This window comes from Nilaparvata lugens, chromosome 9, assembly GCF_014356525.2.
Source record: "Nilaparvata lugens isolate BPH chromosome 9, ASM1435652v1, whole genome shotgun sequence".
Taxonomy (NCBI): domain Eukaryota; kingdom Metazoa; phylum Arthropoda; class Insecta; order Hemiptera; family Delphacidae; genus Nilaparvata; species Nilaparvata lugens.
Window position 1 is genome coordinate 14,611,751 of NC_052512.1, and position 11,255 is coordinate 14,623,005.

The 11,255-nt window shown below is 31.6% G+C and overlaps 1 protein-coding gene across 2 annotated transcripts in view; it reads left to right on the forward strand.

Moving 5' to 3' along the window:
* Positions 1-10,894, forward strand: part of LOC120353051 — an 86,784-nt gene extending 75,890 nt beyond the window's left edge. For both annotated transcript variants that reach the window (XR_005572162.1, XM_039435532.1), the window contains 3 exons: positions 8,230-8,401; positions 9,419-9,518; positions 10,756-10,894. Coding sequence is in view for 1 of the 2 variants with exons in the window: in XM_039435532.1 (XP_039291466.1) it covers positions 8,239-8,401; positions 9,419-9,518; positions 10,756-10,819 (327 nt within the window). In the remaining variant the exon portion in view is untranslated. The remainder of the gene's footprint in view (positions 1-8,229; positions 8,402-9,418; positions 9,519-10,755) is intronic.
* Positions 10,895-11,255: the final 361 nt, after the last annotated feature.

Below are 11,255 nucleotides of genomic sequence, written 5' to 3' on the forward strand. Positions count from 1 at the left end.
ATTTGAATTCAGATTAATGTATTTGGCACTTGTGAATTTGATGTATTCATTCTCATTCTTGTAATGTTTGTTTTGTATTGGTTTTGATGTAATATTGATGTAGTTTGCTTTGATGTATATTTATTTATATTATTGGAGTTGATTAAATCTTGAAGAGAGTAAAGAATAATTGTATGTCTGGTTAAAAAATCAATTTCATAGCTGAGAGTCAGGGAAAATATTTTTTTATTGAAGAGCTTCATTTTTTTACAAACTCTAAATTATTATTCCTCTGAAAGTGAACTGTCAGTGAGAAATAAAGTTTGAAAGTAGAGTCCCCAATATTGTTTAATACTGGAAAGATAAACATGGGCAAGTAGTGGTGGTAGTCACAGATCCCGTATGAAGAGGAACCCCACATATGAGCGACAGGTCGACACATTAGGCTATATAATATATATAGCCATATATATATATGGCTCCATATTATATTATATTCCTCCATATTATGGAGGAATGAGAACGTCCCATCCAGTCTTGAAGAATCGGTCATTGAGAGGTGTGAAGTGTCCTGTGTTGAGGTATTCTCTGGGATTAACAGACAGCAGCATCAGATATCACAATTCATAGGAGAGTGATGAGATCAAGCTACAGTAAGTCTTATCCTCAGTTTTATTTTCGACACATACTAGAACTCCAATTATTGATTTGTGACTCCACTAGCCAAAAATAGCAACAACCTTCCAGTGTCCTTTTTTCAAGTAGGGTTTAACAAATAATTATTCGTACTTTCAGAGGAAAAGTTTTTATTCAATTCCTTAGATTCCAAATTATTTATTTTGAAGTATTGCTTTTGAATTTCAGTTTTGAACATTTCTTGAAAGATTTAAATTCTATTGATAATTGATTTTAATTACTCACTAGCATTTTTTGGATTTTATCTTATTATCAAATTCAAATTGAAAACTTCATTTTCAATTTTTAAATTGATTACATTTTTGATTAAATTTATTTTTGAAGCTCTATTCATATTTAATTTTCTTCCATTTGTGAGGCTTCTCAGCATTATTGCAACTTTATTTCATTTTCGTTTATTTGAATTCTCAATATAGTTCAGCAATAACTGATTGATATCTTGTTTTATTCAACAAATCCCGAATTCACGACCCAGAGTGAGAGTTTCAGGTTATGTTTATTCATATTTTATCATTTTACTAGTATTTACCTATCAACTATTATTTTTCCAGTCAAAAAAGACTGGGTGGCGCCCATACAGAAACCATTATATTGGCAAATTATCCATCGAATCTAATTAATTACTCATTATATGATTATTTTTAATTTACCTTCATTGTTCTTGTCATTATATCAATATGTGTTTTGAATCTCATATGTAAATCAAAGTTTATACCCAGATGTTTAATACTATCATTAACTGGAAGGCGTTGACAGTTGCATACTACTCTATTCTCTCTTAAGCATTCTGTTTTATGACATACCACGTTGAACAAGTTGAAAGCATTCACAGTTATTCTATGATTCTTAAATATAATCATTTGAGTTTTCTGAGCATTCATCTTGATAGAATTATTGTAGAAATATTTTACTACCATATTCAGATCCTGCTGCATGTTCCTCAAGCCCATTTGTAAATCACTATCCATGACATAGAGTGAGTTATCATCTGCATATTGTAGTACCCTGGAATGCTAGACTAGCCAAATCGTTGACATAAATATTGAAGAGTGTCGGCGAGATTATACTACCTTGAATTAATCCGCATGTCTGATTATAACCACTACTAATTGATCTACCTATAATGACGTGCAATCTCCTATCCCTAAAATAGTCCTCAAATATCCTAAGTAATTTTCCACTAATGCCCATCAATTTTAGTTTGGATAGCATGATCTTATAATTCACCAAGTCGAATGCCTTACTCAAATCTGTTGCCACCGCTATTACAAACTTATTATCATTTAGTGCACCATTGATATCATTTGTCACTTTTTCTAATAAGTCAATAGTACATTTCTTATCAACAAATCCGTATTGTGAATTATTCAAAATATTATATGTTTGTCTAAGTATTGTTGCAACTGCATACATAAGTAGTGCTCTAAAATTTCCATTATAACAGATACTGATCCTACTGGCCTATAGCTTTCTAAATTTTTTCGAGAACCCTTTTTAAAAATAGGTCTAAGGTAAGTTACTTTCAATAAAATAATGTGGTATATTGCCAGTATCAACAATTATTCGCTTAATAAAATGCATCAAAATCAATTTCAAATAAAATAAATTTAGTTTCAGGGTGGTCATCAATTTCAAAGCTCTCTCCTTGATTTTGAATAGTGTAATAAGTATAATTGAGTGTTTCCAGGTAGTAGAGGATCAGAAAGGAGAGACCCATTGTGCGAACTTTGCATGCTTGATTGGATAATAATTGTGAATGTGTAGTTTGAATGGCATGTTTCGTAGAATGACGACCAGCACTTTTCAAGCATGGTTCTTTCAACCAGGAATTTTAGAAAATTGTGCACGTGGTAATTGAGGATTTAGACAACCATGTGACTAAACTAATATTCTCAGAGGTCAATGACATGTCTCAATTGGAATTCAATGATATTTTTGTAATTGAATGAATAATAAAAAATCACGGGTAATGTAAATAATGATCATTAAAAAGGTAATTAATTAGTAGGTCTAATCTATATTGTACTTTAATACCGGTAATCCAAATTATCTGTCACATATTACTCATGAGTATTAGGTAGGCTGTTTTTATAATACAGTATAGGGTAGAGCACTACAAATAGTTATGTATTAAAAGATTTTCAATTTTACAATGTTTTAATGTTCACTGTAGACTACAATTTATTACTTTATGTGATTGATGTTATGTTACCATGTCACATTTGAATTCAGATTAATGTATTTGGCACTTGTGAATTTGATGTATTCATTCTCATTCTTGTAATGTTTGTTTTGTATTGGTTTTGATGTAATATTGATGTAGTTTGCTTTGATGTATATTTATTTATATTATTGGAGTTGATTAAATCTTGAAGAGAGTAAAGAATAATTGTATGTCTGGTTAAAAAATCAATTTCATAGCTGAGAGTCAGGGAAAATATTTTTTTATTGAAGAGCTTCATTTTTTTACAAACTCTAAATTATTATTCCTCTGAAAGTGAACTGTCAGTGAGAAATAAAGTTTGAAAGTAGAGTCCCCAATATTGTTTAATACTGGAAAGATAAACATGGGCAAGTAGTGGTGGTAGTCACAGATCCCGTATGAAGAGGAACCCCACATATGAGCGACAGGTCGACACATTAGGCTATATAATATATATAGCCATATATATATATGGCTCCATATTATATTATATTCCTCCATATTATGGAGGAATGAGAACGTCCCATCCAGTCTTGAAGAATCGGTCATTGAGAGGTGTGAAGTGTCCTGTGTTGAGGTATTCTCTGGGATTAACAGACAGCAGCATCAGATATCACAATTCATAGGAGAGTGATGAGATCAAGCTACAGTAAGTCTTATCCTCAGTTTTATTTTCGACACATACTAGAACTCCAATTATTGATTTGTGACTCCACTAGCCAAAAATAGCAACAACCTTCCAGTGTCCTTTTTTCAAGTAGGGTTTAACAAATAATTATTCGTACTTTCAGAGGAAAAGTTTTTATTCAATTCCTTAGATTCCAAATTATTTATTTTGAAGTATTGCTTTTGAATTTCAGTTTTGAACATTTCTTGAAAGATTTAAATTCTATTGATAATTGATTTTAATTACTCACTAGCATTTTTTGGATTTTATCTTATTATCAAATTCAAATTGAAAACTTCATTTTCAATTTTTAAATTGATTACATTTTTGATTAAATTTATTTTTGAAGCTCTATTCATATTTAATTTTCTTCCATTTGTGAGGCTTCTCAGCATTATTGCAACTTTATTTCATTTTCGTTTATTTGAATTCTCAATATAGTTCAGCAATAACTGATTGATATCTTGTTTTATTCAACAAATCCCGAATTCACGACCCAGAGTGAGAGTTTCAGGTTATGTTTATTCATATTTTATCATTTTACTAGTATTTACCTATCAACTATTATTTTTCCAGTCAAAAAAGACTGGGTGGCGCCCATACAGAAACCATTATATTGGCAAATTATCCATCGAATCTAATTAATTACTCATTATATGATTATTTTTAATTTCAAGTACTTTATGTAGAGAGCGAGAAGGCAAGTAGTTCAATTTAAACACTAATACATTATCATACAATTCCTCTCAAGTTGGTTTCTGAATACTGGTATATAAACCATCTGAATACAATACACTCAAATAATTATCTGATCCATACATGTATGACATATAACAAATATTAATATCTCCCACCATAACAATATTATTTACATTTTTAATCCTTTCCAAGGATAAAAAATACTCTAGCTCTTCATTAACAAATTGGCATTTTGATTGGGAGGCCTGTAGAATGCTGCTAATATCATTTGTTTCCCATTATTATTAACTCTTAGACACATCATTTCAGCGGATTTAAACTCTATTACAATCTCATCGACATTCTAATGATCTCTATAAGAAATTGCCAATCCTCCACCTCCCCTTCCATCTGATCTACATTTAAATTTATTTCCAAATCCCGGAATCTATACTTATGAAATTCTTATCTCACTGACTCACTGATCACGATTTCTGGAAAACTACTGGATGGATTGCAACAAAACTTGGAATATAGCGTCCTCATACGTCCTAGGTTCTCACTAAGAAATCTTTTGGCGATATTTCAACTCTAAGGGTGTAAAGTTCGTCTTTTAGCATGTATATTCTTCTTCTCCCAATCACTTAATTATAATTGAAATGTCCATAAATCATATGTTACTATAGAACTATAATCTAGAAAGAGTACCTCTTCAAAACAGTTGTTGACTACTGGCAACTAAATTGATAATTTTGTCAGGTTGGCATCAAGTTGAGATGACTTCATTAGGTTGGCACCAAATTGAAGAACTAATTAAAATGCATTTATCGAGAACAAATTGATCGGGCACTGCTGCTTCAATCGGAAGCTATACCTTGGAGTATAGATAATTTAAATTTTTCATAAAACAAACTTTTATGACTGGAGTTGCTTCAATCAATTCATCCTTTTCTATCAAGACTAATTTTGTTTGTATAATGCGACATTGCGAAAACTGCTTAAACAGTTTCGATTAAATTCTAATAATTCAGTATGATAAATGGAGGGTATTTTTAAAACTTCAGAAGTGTCCGTTGTGGAATCTATTTGCAAAGAAAGAGGAGATTCGGCCAAAATATAATTTGGGCGAAAGAAAGGAGTTATTTATTAGAACGGCCAAATAGCTTCCCATGAATCAATTATTCACAAACTTTGATTGTTTGTTTTCAAAAATATTAGAGAATATGCATAATAGTTCATTGACTGTCAGTATTCCTCAGTAATAGCATTAATGCTCCCGATTAAAACAATGCTGACACATTGATGTGAATTTTACTATAATTTGGTTACTTTAGATCAGATGAAGATAATAATTATTATTATTATTATATTATTATTATTATTATTTTATTGATTCAATAATGTTGATGATCGCTACTGTTTCAATTTCAATCATGTTTGACATTTTTGCTTTTGATGCCAGCTGTTATTATTTTGTGTAATAAGCTCTCATTGAATGAAATCATAATCATTGAAGTCAATATACCATAGAGAAACAATAGCGTAAGTAGATATCCCATGGTATAGGGTGTTTATGTCGCAACATTTACTGTTATTCCAAGCCGATTGCTGTCGATTATTGTTGATTTTTACTGTTTTGACCGGGTAAGAGTGTATGAACGGCACAATATGAGAGACTACCAGCATCATAAAGCTTCACGGGAAAGAACTACGTGGGCTATCGGATTGAGATAACAGTAAAAGTTTCGACATAAACGCCCTATGCCATGGGATATCTACTTATGCTATTGTTTCTCTATGATTATACTAAGAAAGCAATTTCTGTTTGAATATGTGAGTTTGTGGATATGTATGTATGTCGGATGGATCTCGAAACGGCTCTAACAAATTTTATTGAATCAGGAATATAGTGGGTTTGCGACAAAAAACATTATTTTGGAACAGGTCTCAACTCTGGGAAAATTCACTGAAGTTCCCTGAGAGAGGATTATTGGTCCCTCTAGTAGCAGCTGATCAGAAAAAAGTTTCCATAATCTGTTGAAAACGTGAGAGAGTGTGTGTAAGTGAAAAGATTACAATAGCTGTAGTTGAGTCAACAAATTTGGCGACCTAATTGATTTAAAACATTACAGTAATCATGGAACATCTGGAAGAATAGATTCAGAAAGTGACTGGATTATAGCGAAAGAAATTCAAAATCGATCTCTCCAAACATATGGTATTTGAATAAATGTAATTTTTATTGTGAGGTGATAGAAATGGGACTGATTTCTTCAGCTTCTGTTGTATTGGTTCCTCTGTCGCTCTATGTTTGTACGCAGCCATGGCCTTGAGAGAGCCAGTTGCACTGTCTGTTAATTCATTATCCGGACTAAATACCACAAGAGCTAATGAGAGAAGCCTTCAATTGGAAAAAAACCCTGCTCTGAATTATTATTCTCATGGAATTCAATCTACTAAGATATTTTCCTATTTATATAAGCCTGATTGAAATTGAACAGGCTTTTGTGCTACAGGGCCTGATATTTTCATGTTTCAATATCAGCTTAAAACTAAATGGAAAAAACATAATATTTCATCAGCTGCTCCTATTTCCTTTCATGATGTCATTACATGACACAAGACAAACCTATTGATATTGATAGATCACAATACTAAAGTTGTCAATCCTATTATATCAAGGGAGCAATTTCTGTATATGGTTATATGATTATATATATCCAACGGATCTCAAAAACAGCTCTAACGATTTTCACGAAATTTGGAGCATAGTAGGTTTATGATATAGAAAATCGATTGCACTAGGTCTCATCCCTGGGAAACTCGCTGAAGGACATGGAAAGGATAATAATTATTCATTCTTGGGAAAACAGATGATAATGTTGTTGTCTGTCGATAACAGAAGATGTGAGTGCCTGTGTAGGAGAGAGATAGAATTATGTCCAGCTGTTGAATCTAGAAATTTTAATCAACTTGATAAAAATAATCTGATTAGTTGACATGACATGGTATATCATCCTAAATTGGAGTATATCATTATTTTACAGTTTCAAGTGATTAGTGAGGGTTTTTTGTTATCCAATTTGTTCTGTGAACAATCTAAATCAGAACTTTTCTGTTTTCAAATGTTTGGATTAAAATTGGATCTGAATTCAAGTGTATGGAACATAACTTACTTTTTGGACTATTTATAGTGTATAAATCAAAATTCGGGGAAGAAACAGTTTTGAGCTGTGCCTGTTAGTCCTTCCCCAAACATTTTAAATACTTGTGTTCTGTTTATCAATAAATAAACAACAAGCGAAGCTTGGTGCCCCTATATTTCAGATAGGAATTGAATTGAGTCATATGTTTGTTAGTTTACATCCAAATTTTCATCCCTAAGCTTTTGGTTTAAAGCTATATGATGGCATAGATCGATCATTTCCAATGCAAAATTTGTTTGGATTTTCAACAGAACTTGTAAAATATTTTCAACTCCAATGTTTATTAGAACTCTCAAGCTTGGAAGGAATATAACTGAATATTTAATGATAACCTTGTATCTTGAAAGGATAGAGCTTGTGTAAAGTTCAATGCTGAGAAAATTTAATGACCATTATTCTTTAAAATTAAATCAAACCGTGGAAATCGTGATTAAATGAAGACAGAACATTGAATTTTCAAATACTGTATCTGTATGTTTGGATCATTTCAACTAATAGGGAAGATAGGCCCTACAGTAAATATACTTAAGAGATTTTCTCTTAATTTGTATTGAACATAGGGGAGTCCAAGAGTGCTGGGCCCCCACGCGTGCATTTAACTGCATCATTTTTGGAATGTCATTTGAGAGACATCGTAGATTTTTCCCGCTTCTTTCCTAGAAGAATATTACTATAAGATAAACAGAACTGAGCTCCACTCAAAAATAACATTTTTGCGGAATGAATGTCCTTCATTTCGCAAACCATTTATGACCGATCATTTTACACAGTACTAAAAAAATTGTTTTTATTTTTTTCAGATAAAGCATATGAGGACAGTGGGGAGCGCTAATATTGGCCAATGTGTCAATAATATCTTGAGAAGATTAATGATTGATGAGCTGGCCATGAAATTCTCATATACTGGCCGTGCATCAAACGGGAACACAAAAACTCCATTTCATGGGAGTGAGATATCGAAATGCATACTGAGTAAGTAGGCTATTCCTTTATAGTCGAATATATGACATTTTTGGTTATGTAAATATGGATGTTACTTATTTTTATTGTATGTTAATTTTTATATGTTAGCAAGGTTAGCGTTTTAGGCCATATTTACACTGCACTGTAGTAGATAGCCGTATTTGTTTTTCAAACCATACCTGTAGGTATGTAAATAAAAACAGAAATTCAAGTACCCATTTTAAAATTAGCGTATTTCTTTCTAGAAATAAAAATATAAGAATAATATTATTTCAATTTTTCTTAGATTTCTATTTTTAAATATTATTCAAAAGTAGCCCTAAAGAAAAAATACTATAGGTATGTTTTTCCCAGTAATGCGTTCACACTAACTCGCTCAAAGTTGCAACCATATTAGTCCAGTCAATATAGACATGAAGAAGGGGGCCTGCTAGCAATTTATATTTTATTTCTGATTTTTATACCAATATTTTTAGGTACATCAATGAAAATTAAACTTGAACTTTCAGGAGTAAAAACATTTTGGGACATGTTATTCATTATCAAAATTTGGGAATAAAATAATTGGGCAAAGCCTGCTATTCTTTCTCAATTATATTAATATGATTTGTGATTGTATCCACAAATGGATGAATGAATTCAGAACCAAGCAATATTTTCATGATAAATTGTCTTGTGCTATATAGATACAGAGTAGCCCAAAAACCTTGTATTTTCGATTAAATCGATATTTTCAGAAATTTTTTTTTAATAGATCAACAATACTATGAAGAATCTATCCTCTAAATCTCAAGGATTTATCTTTTACCGAATTTTAAATGTTCTGTCCCAAAAATTTAAACTTTAGGCGCCCATAAGTAATGATCGGAAAAAAATGTTTTCCTGAGAAAACCTTTTCATTTTGATAGCTTGTTGATATACAAACCGAAAAACTTTGAAAAATATCACCAGTATAAATTTTATTTTTAGCCTTTGCACAACCTTAAACTGACTCTAGCCGCTTTTTCTTATTCAATTTTGTTACAGTTGCTGTTCAAACGTTGTTTGGTGACATTGCAACTGAAGTGAAATATGGATCGTTGGCGTCAAAATGGCTTCAACAAGCCAGAACAAGAGTGTTGAGAAGGTGAGTGAACAATTTTTTATTGTTTAAAATTACAACGTAAATTATTTAGCAGATCATTTCTAACCGTGATTTCTTTGTTATTGATGAAAAAGTATGGAATAATCATAAATTAGTAGTCCCTATACATGTGGAGAAATTGCAAATCAGTTACTTGAATCAAAGAAGTACTCATCGTTTCGTCCACTTCACCGCTTGCTCCCAATACTCTTTTTCAATGTCTTCTACATGTTTGCTTTTTTGCATACAATATCTAATCACTGCTACCCAAAGACGGAACCTCCTTCAAACACAGTTTTTCAACAACCTTTGAAATTCAACGATACATATGCACATATACAGAGTGAGTCATATGTATGGGAACCCTTCAATAATTTCGAGACTGTTGTAGATATAATACTGTAACTTTCAGGATAAGTTATTGATAGAATACTCTACCTTTTAATGTGCAACTGAGTTCCAACCCCTCATAAGGGGGTTACTTGGGGGCTGTAATTGGAATATTTAAAATGTAAACACCCATTGTGTGGTTAATCATTTCAAAGGTCTTTTCAAAACAAGAAAGATGGCATCAATAAGAATGTTCTATGATACTTGTATCCAAAATGGCGGCTGATGGAAGTTCTAGTTTTTAAAGAAATGAGGGGTTGTAACTCAAATGTGAATGTGAAATGTGAACACCCAACCCATTTTGTGGTACATACTTTTGAAGGCCTTTTTAAAACAAGAATGATGACATCAATAAAAATGTTCTATGATACTTTTATCAAAAATGGCGGCTGATTGAAGTTATAGTTTTTGGAGAAATGATTGATAAAAGTAATAAAACTTAAAACCACACTTTTTAATGAATAACGGAACACATTGGAAAACTGATTATTTATTTAGTAATCTGTTTGGTACTTTTTACATTTCATTTCAAAAGATGCTCGAAATGCTCCCCTTATTCTCTCGTTTGACAGTGGGTCAAACTGTCATGAATGTGAATGAGATGTCCTTATGAAGGTCTAATTCAACCACTTATAAGGGGTTGAAATTCATTTATTTATGTCAAAACGTAGAGTATTCGATCAATAACTTATCCTGAAAGTTACAGTATGTATATCAGTCTCCAACTTATAGAAGTTTTCAAGCTACATAATCAGCATTCTGAGAATTGATGATTACCAAGAAATTTTATATTTTACTCATAATAACCTATTAAGTTATCCCACTAAACTGTACATTTCATATTTTACAGGACCAAAAGCAGAGAGACTATGCCTCATGAAGCTCAAATCGAGGACGATAGCAGTTCAAAGTAAAAATATATAATTAGTTATAAATTGAAAGTTCAATTTTTGTAATAATTAATAAAAATCATTGCATTTTATTGAAAATAATGTTTTCTTATTTACATTTTTCGCTCATATAGATATACTCTGAAGTTAAGCTTTAAAGGAAATAAACTAATATAGTTATTAATATTTGATATTTTAATAGATATTCAAAGTGAGAATTGATGTGTTACTCAGATGTATATGAACTGTATTCCATTTGAGGTGTTGCAAGCATAGAGGGCTGTTTGAACTAGAGCAGATTTGATTTAATTAATTCATCGAATGGCGAGTGACTCATGCACTGCTCCCTCTCAGGACAGTCTGCAAGCTGTTATTGGTTAGCAGAGGTCGATCTCGACTCAATCAATACAGCTACAGAGACAGTTTATAGACTGCCCTGACAGGAGAGAATTAATAATAA